This window comes from Pteropus alecto, unplaced genomic scaffold (genome assembly GCF_000325575.1).
Source record: "Pteropus alecto unplaced genomic scaffold, ASM32557v1 scaffold34, whole genome shotgun sequence".
Classification (NCBI taxonomy): Eukaryota; Metazoa; Chordata; class Mammalia; order Chiroptera; family Pteropodidae; genus Pteropus; species Pteropus alecto.
The window spans coordinates 4211637-4229267 of NW_006435763.1; the positions used below are offsets into that span (position 1 = coordinate 4211637).

The 17631-nt window shown below is 43.6% G+C and overlaps 2 protein-coding genes across 3 annotated transcripts in view; one reads left to right on the forward strand and one right to left on the reverse strand.

Annotated features, from left to right (window-relative positions):
* NTAN1 (N-terminal asparagine amidase) overlaps positions 1–12770 on the forward strand; it is a 13426-nt gene extending 656 nt beyond the window's left edge. The window contains exons 2-9 of one of the 2 annotated variants that reach the window (XM_015588605.1): positions 4984–5049; positions 5360–5468; positions 7547–7620; positions 8797–8850; positions 9414–9467; positions 10476–10573; positions 11913–12026; positions 12426–12770. In XM_015588605.1, coding sequence (XP_015444091.1) covers positions 5425–5468; positions 7547–7620; positions 8797–8850; positions 9414–9467; positions 10476–10573; positions 11913–12026; positions 12426–12605 — 618 coding nt within the window. In that variant the 5' untranslated portion in view covers positions 4984–5049; positions 5360–5424 and the 3' untranslated portion in view covers positions 12606–12770. The remainder of the gene's footprint in view (positions 1–4983; positions 5050–5359; positions 5469–7546; positions 7621–8796; positions 8851–9413; positions 9468–10475; positions 10574–11912; positions 12027–12425) is intronic. The other variant, XM_015588606.1, reaches the window with a different exon arrangement.
* Positions 12771–13316: 546 nt separating this feature from the next.
* Positions 13317–17631, reverse strand: part of PDXDC1 (pyridoxal dependent decarboxylase domain containing 1) — a 43042-nt gene continuing 38727 nt past the window's right edge. Inside the window, exons 20-23 of the mRNA XM_006910900.3 lie at positions 16751–16843; positions 16576–16672; positions 15609–15713; positions 13317–15112 (exon numbers count right to left, since the gene is read on the reverse strand). Coding sequence (XP_006910962.1) covers positions 14853–15112; positions 15609–15713; positions 16576–16672; positions 16751–16843 — 555 coding nt within the window. The 3' untranslated portion in view covers positions 13317–14852. The remainder of the gene's footprint in view (positions 15113–15608; positions 15714–16575; positions 16673–16750; positions 16844–17631) is intronic.

Genomic DNA, 17631 nt, shown 5'->3' on the forward strand with positions numbered 1-17631 from the left:
CCAGAAGAAAGGGCCCGGCTTTTCCCCCGCTGGGCCAAGTTGAGGACCACGCCCTGATAGCAGGGTTTTGTTTTGTTTCCTGCTTTTGTCCTCAAATAGATCTCTGAACCCCTTAGTCCATGCTTCTGCAGAAACCGTTTGGAAAGCCATTCTTATCGTAAAAAAAAAAAAAGATGAGGGACCAAACCTCCCACTTGCCCCAGATCTAGTTAAAGGGGAATCAGTCAATTGATTTAAGGGATATTTATTGCACCCTAGTTTGTGTTGGGTACCGTGTCACCTCTATCCCTACAATTGGGCCAGTTAGGGAGAATGTTTTTTAATCACAGAATCACTCAAATACCATAAACTGTCCAGTGTCATAAAGAAATAATGTACCTCTGAGATGCGAAGCACAGAAACTTGACCTTAGGGGAGGTCTTCTGCGGTTTCCTCTGTTGCACAGTCTCTAATTATTGTGTCTCCATACTTTTCTTTATTCTCCTTTGATCTGTCCCCCAGAATGTAAGCTTCCTGAAGGCAGATAGGGGTATGTGTCTTTGTATCCTCAGAACCTAGGGCAATGGAAGGTGAGCCTGGAAATGAATCTGCGCTCTGTAAATATTTGTTACATAAACGAGGGAACAAAATGGCCCCTGAAAATGACCCGAAGCATGAGGAGGAGTTACTGACAGGGAAAATGGGGACAGCCCTGTGCAAATCTCAACTTGCATTTCAAGAAAACAATCGTAATATTATTCAACACATCCTGGGCACCATAGCAGACACTAGGCATTGTGCTAAGCACTTTCCTTGTGTTTTGTCACTGTCACACTAGGAAAGTCCAGAGTCAGATTCACAAAGGGGAAAAATTTCAGCTGCCTAAAGAATTCAGGTGACAATATTTTTATGTTTTAAAATTTCTATGATAAAAAGATTGGTGTCCAAGGCAGCACACTAGTGTGGAGAGAGAGAGAGGATATGGGGTTATACTAGGACAGCGGCCCCTCTTGAAAAGAGATCTGGCCTATTTAGGTAGACATGGCCTAGAAAGGCTATGTAGTGAGGACCAATTCCTGCTACATGAACATGGAGGTGGGAGAGTCACTTTGATTTGCAGCAGTCTAAAGGAAGGAGAATGGAGGCACAAGAGAGATTTGAAAAGGGGAAGAAGAGGGAGGGCATTCCAGTTGGACAAGGTAGATTGCTCGGATGGGCAGGAGGGGAAGGGCCCTGAGGACGAGTGGACTGGCCAGTCTCCTTGGCTCAGAGAGGGTAAGAAGGGAGAGAGAAGATAATTAGAGGGGTTTGGATGGATCGAAAGTTTAACTGTCTTTCTATAACAAGTAGTGTGTCCTCTTTGTAAAAAAATATGTCAGAAGAAAACAATTTATGATCACAGCTATTCTTCACATTTTGGTAAATGTCCTTATAGAGGTTTTGCTTCATATATGATACACTTTTTAAAAATGAGAGCATGCTATATATTCTGTTTTATGTCTTTTTCACGTAATAATATATTGTGAGTATGCAGTAACAGAGTAATAATAACAACAGCAGTAACAGTAATACAGCCGAACACCACATGTGGCTGTTTACATTTAAATTAATTGGTAGTAAATAAACTTTAAAAATCAGTTCCTCCATTGAACTAGCCACATTTCAGGTGCTTCACAGCCATGTGTGTCTAGTGGCTGCTGTGTGAGACAGTGCAGGTATAGATCGTTGCCATCACTGCAGAAAGTTCCTTTGATGGTGTTGTCTAGAGCCTTTCCTCTTAACCAGTTACTGGATGCTCAGAACCAGTCCTGCAGCATCTTGGAATTCCACAATCTGAATGCACCGTAACTTTGTTCCTGCTTTTAAGCTACTAAGGTATTTATAACCTTTCCCCATTATGGACACTCACAGCTAAATCTTTATAAACCCTGTGATTACTCCTACAAGCGAAGTTGCTGGACTCAGAAAGGTTTTTGGAGCAGAAAAGTGATGTAACAAAATTAGTGTTTTGAAGCAGTGATGCTGGCAGCCATAGGGGAAGATAGAGTGGACAAGGGAGACCTGGGGGGGTCAAAGAAATGGATGGGGAATGGTGACAGCCACCCCCTACTAACTTGCTCTCAGTTAATCCTCACACAGCCTGAGGAGTGGCCACCAGCTTCCCCATTTCCAAAGGGGGGAGATAGGAGCATGCCCAAGGTCACTCAGTGAAAGGCAGGGGACTCCAAGGCCAGCATTGTCTTGCTCCCTTTCTTCCACTCATAAATTCTATGGCAGGAACTGAGATGTGAGATCAAGAAGGACCGAAATAAGACAGCACACATGGGAGTAGAAAAGAACAGTCAGTTTGAGAGCCATACCTGTTAATAGTAACGTTTCACACGGCACTGTGCAGTTCACGAAGCACTGCCACACCTGCGCTCCTGTTTTTGAAGGAAGAACTGACAGAAAGTAGCAGCAGGGCTAAGGGATCTGTGATCCATCATCTTCCTTAAGGGCACCGCTAGGTGATTGGCTGACACTGGGGGCAACAGACTGCAGCCACAGGCCAAATCCTGTTTGTGGATGGCCCGTGAATTGAGAATGGTATTTACATTTTTAAATGCTGAGAGAAAGATCGAAAGAGTAATATTTTGTGACATGTGAAATTACATGAAATGCAAATTTTGGTGTCACCCATAAATAACGTTTTTGGGGACACAAACACAGCCATTTGTTTACATGGTCTAGGCTGCTTTCACGGTACAATGCACAACCTGTAATGCCCAAAATATTTACTATCTGGCCCCTTCCTGAAAAACGTTTGCTGACCCCTGGGTTAAGAGAACAGTGCCATTGAATAGGAATTAGGAAATGAGGGTGAGGGGTAGCGCGGAGACACTGATGGAAAAGAGGTTTTTCAGTGAGTTTCAGTGGCCAGAGAATATCAAAAGTTGAGAAGGCTGGGGCTGTTTTCATTTCAGAAAGGATGTGAGTTTATAAAGTAGGACTACGTGTTTTCTCACAGGAGAACTTTGGCTCAACTTTTTTCATTTCTGAAAGTGGGAGACCAGAGTGACATACCATTTTCACTTTGTGGCATTATCTCTTCTGATAATTTATTCTTCTGTTTCTTTGGGAATTAGTAGGAGCTGTGTCAAAAAAAGATGTAATTTTTGGTCTGGGGTATGAAGTGATAGTCATCTCTCACAAGTAGCTTTGCTTTTGGGTGGTGACCTAGTAGTGAAAATGAGCAGTAAAAATTTGCCTTTACTCCCTCCCTCTCCCACCCCCAAAAGAACAGAGAAACTGGCAAGTATTAAAGGAATAATAAAAAGGAAATTCTGAACTCCTAATGTTATTTTGAATTGAGGCGAGGTGGGAAGCGGCATGCGTGGCGAGCGCTCACAGACTGAGCTGCTCGGTGAGTGGACCGGTCCGCCACCTCTCTCACACTGCCTCCTGCAGCGGGCAGAGCTGCCAGACCCATCTAACTTTGCTGCAGCTCACTGAATCCTTCCTTCCTTCCTTAAACTGAAGGGCTTATCTATTCTCATTGCTGCTTTGCTTCCAATTAATGGAAGTTTTTAAAAAGAAAATACTGTGTAACTCATAAAGCTGATGATTATGTTTTCTTACACCCGTTTCAGTTTGAGCACTAACCTAAGTTTGCACCAATTATGAGAAATGGTGAGAGGCCTGTGTAAGACTATAAAAACGTTACCCTGTCTAGACAGTGCATGCATACTCTATATTTACATGTTTGGATAAGATTTTGTTCATTGAGGAGTTTATTTGTTGCAAGTAAGAAAGAAATTATGATACATTTTAGGGTTGTATCAACTTGACATTTTGAAAAAAAAAAATGTATAATTCAGTTTTCATTCAAGAATTTAACCACCTGAGTTATTTTCTTCCCCAGGCTTACTTCATAAGAATTTATTAAAATATTCAATTAGACAACATGTTCACACCTAATATTAACATATCCTTTTCATAGATTTGCTTCTTTTTGGTTTTCTACTTTAATAATAACATTACTATGTCACAGAAGATTTAGAGAATAGAGAAAAGACACCAGTTAAATCACTTGTGTTCTAATACGACTATGCTTATATTGGTGAATTTTCTTTCAGTATTTTTCCCTGGGTGTAGCAACATTTCAGCATTGTTGTATTAACAGTATATTTATAGCTTACATTTTTTTTTTTACTTTTTATTTTGCTTTTCAGTTTATATTTCAAAGCCATTTTCTATAGTCTTTATTTTCCATGACCGTGCAGTTAGTAGTTGTGAATTGGTTCTGCATAATTTACTTTTTTGTTGCTGTTCTCAGCTTTTTGCCATCCTACGTAACACAGGGTTTGTTGCATTTTGGGTTATTTCCTCCTTACAGAATTCCAAAAGTGGGCTTACTAGATTACTAGGGGATAGAAAAAAAAAGTCTTAACCCCTCTTCTTTAAAGAAAGTAAAGAAGGGATGTGGTTTCTGGGCCACCAGCCCACTAGTCCATATAATCTGATTCTCTTTACAACTGTAAAATCGTGAAGCGTCCTACTCTTTAGTAAAGAACTGTGAAAAAGAATTTTTGCATCTTCTTTTATAGGCACTAAAATCTTGTTTTATAGGTTAAAAAAATAGAATTTCATTGTTTTTTTTTTTTCGCATTGTTTTACATGGTAGTTACTGCCGCCTTTTTATTTTAGCTTTTCTGTCAAATAACACACGCACCTCAGACCTACAAGCGTGTATTTCCCAATTAGGACACACTTTGGCTCTCTCCACCTCTAGTTACTCAATCCTCACTAATTTCCATCACTATTTTATTTTTTTTTAATTAAACAGGAAAGAGCCAGACTTCTCAGAGGTCAGTCTGTTCAGCAAGTGGGACCCCAGGGCCTTCTGTATGTTCAGCAAAGAGAGCTTGCAGTGACCTCCCCAAAGGATGGTAGGTTAGGAAGCAGTGAATTGGGCATTATCCCAAAAGGCTATTGGATATTTTATTTTATTTCTTTTTTAAACAGGATCCATCTCCATTCTGGGTTCTGATGATGCCACTACTTGTCACATTGTGGTCCTGAGGCACACAGGTATGGTGAGAGAGATGAAGGAAACCATTACTTAAATTGACTCAACATTTGGGACCATTAATTTCTCGATTTGAGTGTCCTGGTGGCCGATTTGAAACCTGACTCCACTTACCTTTTCTCTGGTCTGCATGGTACCTCCCTGTTGCCCTGATCAGAATGGGTTGGCCGGGGAGCACAGACGGTTCTATTCTTTCTGCTTACAGGATATTCAAAGACGAGATGGTCCTCCGATCGGACAGGAGCAGACGTGGTTTTTACTTACTGAGTTCTCATTGGGAATAACACGAGTCATTTCACCCTTGTTCCTCAGGTAACGGAGCTACCTGCCTGACACATTGTGATGGAACTGACACCAAAGCTGAGGTCCCCTTGATCATGAACTCCATAAAATCCTTTTCCGACCAAGCTCAATGTGGAAGGTGAGCTCCACGCTGCTCTTTTTTTTATCAGGAACTTTGCTCCCTTGCGTAGAGGAAATGGCTGTGGAAGCTGTTATAGCAACATAGAATGTCACCACCCCACAGTGGCTGTCTTGTTCCCCTGGAGCAGAACTTGACACAGCATGGCTCCTTCTCGGTCGTTGTTGAGTGAATGAATGGGTGACCTGTACAGGCAGGGAAATAGTGCTGGATTTTAAATGGCAGGTTTGGCCTTGAACCTGGAGCTTTATTTTCAGTAATGTACTTTTAGATGTTCATGTGTTGGACGTTGCTTTATTATACCCCAGATGTGGCACCTTCATTCATTCATTCCTTTAGCAGTTATTTGTCGAAAGCTTCCTGTGAGCAAGAACTTGCTCTAGGTGCCAAGGACATAGCAAACAGAGTAGACACAAACCTGCCCCCGAGCCATTCATTTAGTAAGCAAAGTAGGAAGTTAAGTGGTGGACAGGACTATGGAGGACAATGAGGCAGGGAAGAACCCGGGGGGTGGCGGGGGGCCCCGGGGTGCAGGTTTCAGTGTCAGCACATCAGTGGTTTCACCACGGCCTCTGACTGTCTCCCCAGGTACAGGACATGCAGCCTTCTATTTCACAGCTGCTGGCAAACTCAGCTGACCCACAGTCACCCAGCTAGTTGGTGGTAGGCCTATGACAGTGGCCTGACCCTTGCTCACACCCCAACCCTCTCCTTTCTCATGAGGCACACTTTGTAGCCTTTGCTGTCACTTTATCTGAAGTCTGAGGTAGCCACTGAATGTACTACTAGTCCAGTCATATACAAGTTCTTAGAATGCCAGGGATTTAAAAAAAGCCTCTGTCAAGAGTTTCACTAGTGTAACACAGATCATTTTAAAGTTTAATTGTTTCTGCCCACGTCAGTGACACAGACTAGGCCAGCTTCATGGGCGTGTGACCTGTGCAGCCTTTTCATCTTGCTCTGGGCCCCACAGAGTGCATAGCCAGACCCAGCCACGGCCCCACTCCGTGGTTCTTGGAACGTGGTTGTGGGACAGTCCTGTCTGTTTGCAGAATTGATTTGGTCATTCTGGAGAGTTTGTTACAACAAGGATTCAGAAGGCAAACCTGTAGTAGCCCAATGTTGAGCAAAGCCACAGTGATCACGGCTCCCTTTACCTTTTAATGTTCATCTGAGGCCACTCGATGCTTCGTGGTGTGCTGCTTCCATAGAAGATTCCAGTTCATTCCTCAGGAAGATTTTGTCTGTCAGTAGAAGGTAGCATGAAATACGGCCACACTTTCCCAAGCACTGATCCCCAGGTTATTACAGGCTGTGGAGAGGCGGTTAGTAGACTCATGGGCGTGGGAAACACAGGGCTAAACAAAGTTAGAGTTTTCAGTTGTAGGACGTCTTAGAGCTTCTATGTATTGATATGCATCTTAGTTCTTTGAGGGAGGGCTCGCTCACAGTGGGCAGGTTTCCCAAACTCATCAAGCTCCAGGAACACAGTTTTCTGTCTCGGGCGGCCAAAGTTCCGGGGAGCACAGTGGATAAGCACATGCCTTAGAAAGAGACCCAGTTTCCTTCTCTGACGGATGGAGATGATAATCCTCCCTCAGGAAAGGTGGCAGTAGCAGAGACAACGTCACCTGTGGAATGTCCACCTCAGCCCCCCACAGAATGGGCCTGGACTCAGGGCATCCTTGTGCCCTCCCACTCCTGTACTCATGTACTTCTTAGGCAGAGACATTTAAGAAGTTTTGGAGGTACCTGCTTTGGGTGTGTAAATGGTGTGATAGAGCCATATTCTTCCAGAGTGGTCCCCCACCCTCTGCATCATATTTGTGTTAAGATACAGATCTGCTCAGCCATCCTGGGCAGGGTCCCCAGAAGCTTGCCCGGCCTTGGCAGCCTCACCGTTTACCCCTGGGTGCCACACGGGTGTGTTCTGTATGTGCCATGGCACAAACAAGGCCCAGAGGCCCTGCCACAGAGTGAGGGCTCACAGAAGCTGAGAACTACGACTCAAAGCTAAACTAGTGCACACTGTCACCGTGTTGTGCTGGCCTCTGACCACCGTCCCGTCTCTTTGCCAGGCTGGAAGTGCACCTCGTGGGCGGCTTCAGTGACGATAGGCAGTTGTCACAAAAACTTACTCATCAACTTCTTAGTAAGTTCACTGTTTTTTCCCCAAACTTGATAAAAATTTGTACCTATTTTTGCTTGGATAAAAGTCCCAGTTGGGACATAACCAAAGAGGGGCACACCTGCCTGGAGCAGTGTAAACCGTTCAGCGTGGAATCTCATATAAAGATCGAATAGCATAGAGTTAAATTTTTAGGGGCTAATGGGACGGGGGCAAGATTTTCTTTTATAATAGCCGTTGACGCATTCCATGCTCTGAATTGTGCAAAAATCGAACCACCTTCTGGGAAGAAATGTCCATTTTAATAGTAGAGTGAAAACACTGATACCACTTTTTCTCTATTCAATTAACAAATATTTAAAAGAGAAGATGTTTTGTGTTAATTTATCACGAGGCAGTGAGGTGGGCGGGTGGTCACACGGTACTGGGATATACGTTGGTGTTACCTATTGGGAAAGCGATTTGGCATTGTGACGAAGTCTGAAAAAGATTCATGTCCTTTGACCTAGTAATTCCCCTTCAGGGAATCTGTTCTAAGAAAATAATCTGAAATATGCACAGAGATTTATGCCCAAAGATTGGAAATAATTTAATGTCTGTTAGTAGAATAGTTATGTAGCCGTTAAAAAATAATGCTTATGAAGAGGTTGAATTCCATGAGAAAATACATATGTACAAAAATTGGGATATAAAACTGCATACATGTTATGAGCTTAGCTTTGCACAGAAAAATATAGAAGAAAATACATTGCATGTCAACTGCTAGGATTATGGGCATTAAAAGCCCTTATAGTTCTACCATTAAAAATCTATTACTCTTTATATTTGGAAAAAATTTTTCCAAATTTTTTACAATGATCAAAAACTTTTTAGACTCTGATAATCTGCAAAAAATTACTTAGAAAAAGAAGAGTAAAAATCTTATGAGTCAGTTTGTCCTCCCAAACTTCTCAGAATAGAGAGAAAAATGGAAAGCCTTGGTCGTAGTTTCCTTGAGGCTAGGAACATGGCTGTCCCTTGGCAGGCAGGGCTCGGTTCTGTGGTGTCAGTGATAGACGGGCCTGGTTTGGCCGAAAGGGTAGTGGAACAGAGAGGGCTCAGCTGGCTTCTCTCCCTCTGTCCCCTTCTTGACTCACTCAGCATATGTTCTGCTAATTAAAGGAAGTTTCTTGATATCCATTTTTAAAATTCTAATTGTAGGTGAATTTGACAGACAAGAAGATGACATTCACTTAGTGACATTATGTGTGACAGGTAAGTTCTGCCATCTTTCCTAAAACCAAGCAGTAGATTTCAGGAATGTTTCGCCCTTCTCCCTAAAGCTGGACGTAGCATCAGTTACCTGTCATAGAAGACACAGCTTGTCAGTGCTTCGCTGACTTTTGTTCTGGCTTTTCCCCTCTGCTAGAATGGCCTTCTGCTCCTTCCCTGTTCAGCCTCAGTTGATATGCTAACCCACTTCAGTGCAATGCATCTTTTCTTCCTTGGGATTTTTAGAAGCCTTCTCTGTACTCCCAGGCAAGAGAAGGGACCAGACCCCAGAGAGGAGCTGCCACCTTGTGTGGCAGACTGCCAAGTGTATAGATGGCTGGGAGGCACTAACTCGAAGCGACAGATTGTTCAGTATAAATTCAAGTGCTCTGGGACTCAGTGGGTAAACAGGAAAACTGTCCCTTTCATTGTGTGTGGGTTTTTTGTTTGTTTTTGTTTTTTTGTGTGTATGTGTGAGGTTCCTTCTTGGCCTCTGTTAATACAAAATGAAAACATTTAGTATTTCTTAAAAATTGGATCTTAAAAAGGTTTTTTTTATTTGTTAGAATTAAATGACCGGGAAGAAAATGAAAACCACTTTCCAATAATTTATGGCATTGGTAAGTAATGTGTTTATTTGAGGGCTGGGGGCTGGTCACAGGCTGATAAGGCAGGCTCCAGTTAAAGGCCGATTCCCAAACTAGTGGGCCCGCTGTCGTCAGTATGTCACAGCCTTAGGTTCAAATCCTGGCTCCTCTCTGTGTTTGCTGGGGGATCCTGGGCAAGTAGCTTACCTTCTCTAACCACTGTCTACAAAATAGAGAAACTGTCCACTGTCCACCTCCTAAGACTGGGAAGAGAAAACAGGGTAGCGAATATCAAGTATAGACAGTGCTGAGTTGCACTCTGCTCTCCCAAGGTGGCCAGCTGGGATGGGCGGGGCATTTGAATCTTATACATAGGGAGCCAAGTAAGGTTTTAATTGAGAACAAGGATCCTATAAAGATAAAGTGTAAAACTATCAGGCTGAAGAAAACCCAGAACCACCTTCCCTCCTGTGACGGCCCCCCAAGGATATAGTAGGATGAAATTGGCTGTATTTGCAGAGAGCTTCTACCATGTCTGTAGTATTTTATTTAGCTGGATGGTGGGTACAAAGGTATTTGTTATTTTATTCTCTATACCTTTGTATATATCTGAAATACTTTGTAGAAATGATAACAAACAAAAACACCTGATTTGGCCGTGATCACAGCCTACAGCCTCCCTTTTCTCCCCAGCAACTCGCAGATGTGTTTGGTCACAGGGCTGGCCAGGGAGCCTTGCCACATATTTGCCTGGAGAGAGGGCACACTTCCCACACGGGGCCACTTCTCGAAGTCTTACCTAGTGCAGCTCAGACCTCAGCTCTATTTTCAGTGAGATGCTTGGCTAAAAGACTGAGTCTTCCCTTTCCCGGAAGGGGGCAAGCTACAGCACTTAGTAGTAATTTTGTTCAATTTCCATTCTGTTGTGTCTCCGAGATAGACTTATCCATGTTTTGTTACGTGTGGTGGTAGAAATGTAGGACTGCACACTTTCCATTTTTGTCTTTTGTCAACTCACAGTCACCCTGTCGTCTCTCACAGCTGTCGATGTTAGAACCGCAGAGGTGTACCGGGCCTCCTTCCCAGATCGTGGTCCAGAGGAGGAGCTGCGAGCTGCTCGAGCTTTAACAGGAGGGCCGGTGAGTCTGGAGTCATCTTTGTGATAAGGGATTAAGGGGTAAAAAGGCATCAAACTCCAAAGCCTCAAGTGTTATAGACCTTAGAAATGGAAAGTTCATGTCAGCTGCTTTAAACTGTAAATCTCCAGGGACCACCACATACCCGTCTCCCTGTCCCTCTCACACTCCCTCCCTCCCTTCCATCCCCCGCTCCCCCGACCCAAATAACAAATGCTTTTAGGTTATAAGCTCAAGACCCCAGTTCTCTGCCTGGAAGGTGTAGGGAGAAGTAATGTGAATCCCTAGCATCCGATTCGTAGAGAATGAGCCCCTTTTACTTCGTAAAAATTTTTCCTGTAAAGTTCCTACAAAAAAGGGAGACCCTGGTAGGGGAGAGAGGGTTCTCCCCCTGCATCTTGGACAGTACACTCCTCTGGACCCAGTCACTGAAGAGCAACTTGCTGGAACCCAAAAGAATGATCAAATCAATTTGAAAGTCTCATTGCCTTAGGTGCTTTTTAATTACATAACATCTTAATTTTAAAAGTTAGAAAAAAGACCTAAGACTTACATGGCTATTTGAGGAATGGGTGAAACAATCCTTTAAAAAGGCTTTTAGTATTAAAAACAAATTGCATTCAGAGCACGCAGAAGAAATATCACTTATGAAATTGACATTTTCATTGGAAAATGTTTGGATTCAGAATGTTTTGCCAGTCCTTTAACATTTTTAGGATTCCTTTTGCTGTTCTCAAGTAGCACAATAGCCTTGACTTAGCTAATATTCAGAACATATTTCAATCTCAGTTACCAAAATAGAATGTTGCTGGTTAAGCTGAGAATGACCATTGGCAAATTTGGGAATTTGGGGAATTGATCATTTGGTAAATTAGCATTTTTACAAGCTGTTTTTCCATTATATTGATGGGGAAACAGGCATGGTATACTTTTTTAGTTGTAAGGTAATTAATTATCCGTTAGTATAAGGAGGCACATGGGTTTCAGTCAAACACACCTGGGTGTGAGGCCAGCTCTGCTGCTTACTGGAAACGTGACCGTGGGCATTATGCCCCGTCTCTCTCTGAGCCTCAGGCTTTCACACAAAGGGAGAAAAATGCCATCTTCCTGCAGTATTGTTGTCAGGACTAAACAAAATAATTTATGTTACCCACAAAGTGCAGTACCAGACAATTGGAAATATTCAGTAAGTAGCAGCTTTGTTATTAGACAAAATTTTAAAGCAGCTTATCATCCAGATAAATGCCTTAACTGCTAGACTACACCGGTGCCTGCTTTAATGGGAGGGTTCGAAAAGCTGATAGCATTCCTTAAATTCTACCCTTGAAATGTTCTTTTTCAGATGATTAGTATTTACGATGCAAAGAAAGAACAACTTCAAATAGGACCGTATTCCTGGACACCATTTCCACATGTGGATTTCTGGTTGCAGCAAGATGATAAGGAAATACTAGAGGTGAGAATTTACTGGTTGAACAAATCTTAAATCTCTGGACCCTGGTCTCCACATCTGTAAGAAAAAGAAAGGTTTAGACTAAATAATAGCTGCTTTTCCTTCAGTGAGTAGTATTCATTTTTAGGATGCCACTGACAGGTCCCATTTAACTCCCGTGTCAACTGGGGATGAGTAATATCCTGGATAGACACCTGCATAGATGAAGCAGTAAGCAACCAACTGCTTTTGTCTCATTCACCCAGTATACCTCAGTTCTTATATAATGTTTCAATTCATATATATTTATATAGTGATCTGAGAACATCCCGATTAATGTTTAAGGAACACAAAAGTAGTCATCTTTAAAAGTGGGGAAATGGGCAAGGTTATTCTCTCATGCCCCAAATCTTGTTTTTCCAGAACCTTTCCACTTCACCTCTGGCCGAGCCCCCCCACTTTGTTGAACATATTAGATCTACCTTGATGTTTTTAAAAAAATACCCATCTCCAACAAAGACGCTGTTTCCTGGAAATAAAGCTCTACTCTACAAAAAAAATGAAGATGGTTTATGGGAAAAGATCTCTCCTCCAGGAAGTTAAAAATAGGAATTACCAAAGAAAGCAACTTTTTGGCAAGACAGAGACCACTGGTGGGGTTGGAGAGAACGTGAATTTGGAATCTACATCCGTTGAGTCTTAGGTCTCCTTCCTTACTCAGTGTCTTTCAAGTGACTTTCAAAATAAAACTTTATTTTGGCAAAGGCACTGGTTTACTTTTTGCTTTTCTGAAAAGGTGACGTCCAGCTTTTCTTTTTTGGTCAGTAATAAGGGGCAGAGGAGAAGCCACCTGCCTTCACTATCCTATAACAGCTACTCCAGTTACTTAGGTATATCTAGTTCTGCAAGTTAGTGAATAAAGGAAAAATGATGGTAATTTTGTTTAAAAAACATTTAAAATGCACTCAAGTTCAGTGAGAATTTATACATCTCACAGAGGGTTTTTTTGGCCCCCAAATATTTTAGAAGCATGAAATCCAAAACTGAGATATGTACTTCTAGATATGAATGAGGTAAAAGGTTCAGAAAGACAAACGGAGTTTGATCTCACAGCCATATAATTACCTCTAAAATAATCTCTCATGAGGCTAAATTTAATTTGAGTTATACGAAGGTGTAAGTTCATTAAAATGCCCAAATTGTGATTATTATGCAAGTTATATTTTTAGAAACCTTTATTTTTTTTGAAGTTGCTGTCCAAAAGGATGTCACCATGCCTGATTAATAGTAATATTTATGAAGTGAACTCACCGGTAACAATTTTGAGAACCTTTATTGAAACCAACATTCAAATAGTATCTCAAGGGTGAAATTCTGTTTCAGCAAAACCAATTTAACAATTTATATGTAAAAACATTTAAAAATTAATCTTGTTAAAGGTGATAATTTCCCCTCCCCCCATCTGCTGTACTTCATCGCACCAAATAAACAAGGAAGACTTTGTTTAATCATCTGCACCAAAAAGAAAATGAAAAAAGGAAATACATTTTGACAAAAGTCAAAAGTCAGAAATCACATCAAATCAGAGTGTAATTATTGGCTTAATGTGGTATAACTAAGGCTTCCAGTCCTTCAGTCCACAAACGCAGTGTGAACTCCCACCATTTCAGGGTCCCTCAAGCTCAGCTCTGCTGGCCTGGCAGGCACTGGGTGTCACCTGTGGTGAAGGAAGGGCAGCCGGACTTGTGGAAGCGCAGACTCGGGCCGTCATTAAGGGCCAGCTTCCAGTGACTTCAGCAGTAGTCTGGCGTGGTCGGCCTAAGGAAGATTACTTTTCTGGTTCTTGTTTCTGAGTTGGGCCCAAAGGGGTGAGCTGCTAGTGGAACAGAAGCTATGAAGCTCCCACGTGAAACAGGTCAAAGGTATACTCACTTTAGAATTTAACTGGGTCCTACAGCATATTTAACATTATATTCCTAAGAGTAGTATCCATTGGGTTTTCAGATATTAAACATAGAAATAAGCACAGTTTCTTCTTCTGTGCCAATTTAAAAGCTTTACCAATATTTAAAAATATACATATACATATGGTCAATGAGAGTTTTTATAGTTACTCTTAATAGATGAGTCCTTTAATTTTTTTACAAATAGTATATAAAGGGAGAAATGGATTTGCGGCAGAGGGCGGCCACAGACACACTGCCCTGTCTAACTTGCTAGCCAGCCTGCCACAGCATGAGTGGACACAGCCCTTCCTCACGTCTTGAGGGAAAGCAGCAGTTGGGGATGGTGGAAAAGGGCTTCTGACACTTGTGTACAATCCCACTGAAACTCCTCCTTCAAGCCCACACAGTCCAGTTGTATACTGCAACCTGATCAAACTAAACAAATAAAATGGATGGCAAACGATGCCGTCTTGTCTGCAGCAGTCCAAAAGAACCCAGAGAGGTCTAAAGAAAGCTGTCTTACCGAAAAGTTACCATGTGCAACCTAGCAACTTCTTACACTTACGTTTACACAGATAAGAGCAAGTGTTTCAAGTGGCGGGCACTTGAAATTCTGAGTGTTCTTTGTGAATAAAAAGTGTTTATGGTATGTTGGGGAGGAATGTATTACTACAGTTGGGTAGACAGAAACAGTTGTTGTTGTTCTCTGTACCCATAAAATTAGACAAGTCAATTACCCTCCAAGAAAGCCTGGCTTTCAGGCACATATTTGTGCAAAAATCCCAGCTAAGCACAAATAACAGTAATTTCTCTTGTATCAGCATGTGGCACAGTTCACATTTTCAGTATAACTTCATCTTCCCTGAAACAATACTCAGTACAGTCTCAAACCAAACACTGAATTTTATCTTAAGCTTTCTGGTTCTTCCACCTGTGGATGGTTGTCTTCTGGGCGCTGGGCCCTGTTCTGGAAGCTTCCAGTCTGCTCGGCTTCCTGAGGGGTGGGAGCTCCTGGGTGCTGCTCAGGGCTGTTAGCCTCCAGGGCCTCCTGTTCTGGCCCCTCAGACAGGTGCTCCATCTTTTCTAAGTCTTCAATGTGACTGACGGAGCTTGTCTCACTTAGAGCATCTGAACCTCTTAGGGACCTTTTAAAAGGCTTCTGGCCTAGAGAGAGATGGAACGAAAAAGTTTGGTAAAGGGCACTTCCACAACAAAGCTCTCTGTAGAAGAGATCACTTTTTTAAATTCTAACTGCTTCAGCCAAATCCCCAGAATTACTGGCTCTGAGACACTCAGTGCAGAGGTAAGAAATGAGAGTTGATGTGACAGTAACATGCTCCCAAGGCTGGGAACTTTCGAGGTCATCTTAATCAGGAGAGTAAACACCAGGTCAAATGTGATGCCAGCTTGCAAGACCCTAACTTCCCCTCTGGAGCGCTCCAGAGGTATTCCTCCAAGGCTACTGGAATGGTTATTTGAAGGGACAGCTGGGCTTATCTGAAGAGAAATAGGACTTTTGGGTTAAAGAACCAAGAAAACAAGAAATGCAGGTGATACCAAATGGGAAAACCATTACATGAGGCCAAAGTCTACTTTCCCAGGGGAAAACACGACCAGTTTCCTTTCGTGTTAGTAACTCAGACACGGCGCTGTACTGTACCTGGAAGTCTCTGTTTCGTGCGACTGCCTGATGGGGTCTGAGGTGGTGTTACTCCTGTCCCTTGTACTTTGTAGACATACGTGTGTTCTGTGGACTCGAGAGAGCCTGCCGGGAAGAGACAGGGGTGGGCGGGAGCTCTGGCACAGGCTGTCCTGCGCGATGCCCCCACTCAGCCTTGTTCCCTAATGAGCTTCCTCCAGCCACATAGTCTTGCATAGACCAGTGGGGACGGGACGTCAGTGCTCCTGGAGTGCCATCTTGCAGCTGTGCTCATGAGTCCCGCCGCTGCTGTCTCCCCAGGTATCCCACATACCTGTGAAAACACTCCGCCAGCAGTGTGGCCCAAGTATGCCTAGAGAGCCAGGCCCAAGTGGGACATGTACTTTAGCCAATGAGGCACAGATGCCTCGTGGTTAAAGGCCGAGGTGGGGCAGGTTAAAAGATTATCTCTGGCTGTCCTATGACAACATTGTCACCAAAGGTAGGGGCCCCATGTTGATGGCATTATGTCCCTAGTAGAACAGGAAAGGAAAAATCCTGTAGTTGACATCATCTTCCCCAAACCCCAGCAACTGGTAATATTTGCCAGCTGCCTGGTCAGAAACCCAGTGGTCCAGTGCGACAGACCAGTCATAACTGCCCCTTTCAAAGGCAGTTGCTGGGCGACACTGGTGAGCACTGCAAGGAACATCAACACTGAACCATGATGTCCAAGACGCACCGTCTCGAGGGTCTGAACAGCTGCGTGAACACATTCTCCTTGGACTCCGGGAAGCGGAGTCTGCTGGGGGCAACGAGTACCTGCTTTCGAGCCATTTTGGCTGTGCAGGCAGGAGAGGGACGACGAGAGTCACAGTGCTGGGATAGAGTGGGGACGTGTACAGGCTTCTCAGCACTAGGGTGGGTGCTCAGGGCATACGGTCAAACCCGAGGTACATAAGATCTGGGAGGAGGCTGTCCGTCCTACCTGCCGTCAAGTTGAAAGTTCTTCCCTTCTGTGAAGGCTGGACCGGAGAGAACCAATTCAGCACGGATCCTACAACGGGGATCTGCCGCAACACGCCCTGCGGAACAAACGCTCAGCATCGCCTGGTCCAGGCCGCTCCCAGCCCGAGCCAGCCGCGCCTACGCAGGGGACTCACCTCTTCCCGGAGGCGCTCCTCACTGGCCTTCTGCAGCTGAACCTGAGCTTCCTGAATTCCTTTCCGAACCACTTCTGTCATGTTTTCCAGAAGCTGTGTTAAGAACAAGAAAGAAAGGCATTACTTGTCTCAGCCTCTTGCCCAGGACCTATTAACACAGCACTGGAGACGGTTTTCAACAGTCTGTTAGCAAGTAGCATTCTGTACTTTAAAACATCACTGTAAAAAAAAAAAAAAAAAAAAACAGGATGAAATGCTCAAAGAGGCCTAGGCAGACTTATCTTGGTGACCAGCCTCATAAGCCAGGGAACACAGAGGAGAAATAATTGTCCCTACAATCTGAATGTCAGATCAACAGAAAATAGACACACCGCTCCACATGCACGGCATGAGCCAGAAGTGACAGTCAGGTTTGAAAGAAACTTCAAGAAGTGTACCCGTGAATAAATAAGCTGGCTGCTCAGCCCCAGTTCAAGCTTCCTTTTCTCCTCCAACCCACCCAAAGTGAATCATGTGCCACGTGTCTGTCTTTCCTCTCAGATCAGTCTTGCTTGGACCCTTTTCTCTCTTTTGGAGTGATTTCTAATGACCTGAATATCTGGTTTGGAGAACCAACTTTAAGCCTCCCAGCCTGGTCCTCCAGGCTGACTGGCCAGTAGGAGCGCGTCTGTTACTGGCGGAAGTTCTGTTACTAGAAACACCTGTCTCATTCAGCTCAGGACCCAGCTTCCCCCAGGAAGTCTCTACGGACCCTGTCAAACAGCAAGTGTGCCTTCCTGAATGCTTGGCTGCCCCCACCTTCTAACCAGAGCACCAACCACCTCACTGGGCCACATGCATCAATCCCCCCGCTGGCCTGTGGGGTCCCTGAGGGCAGGGAC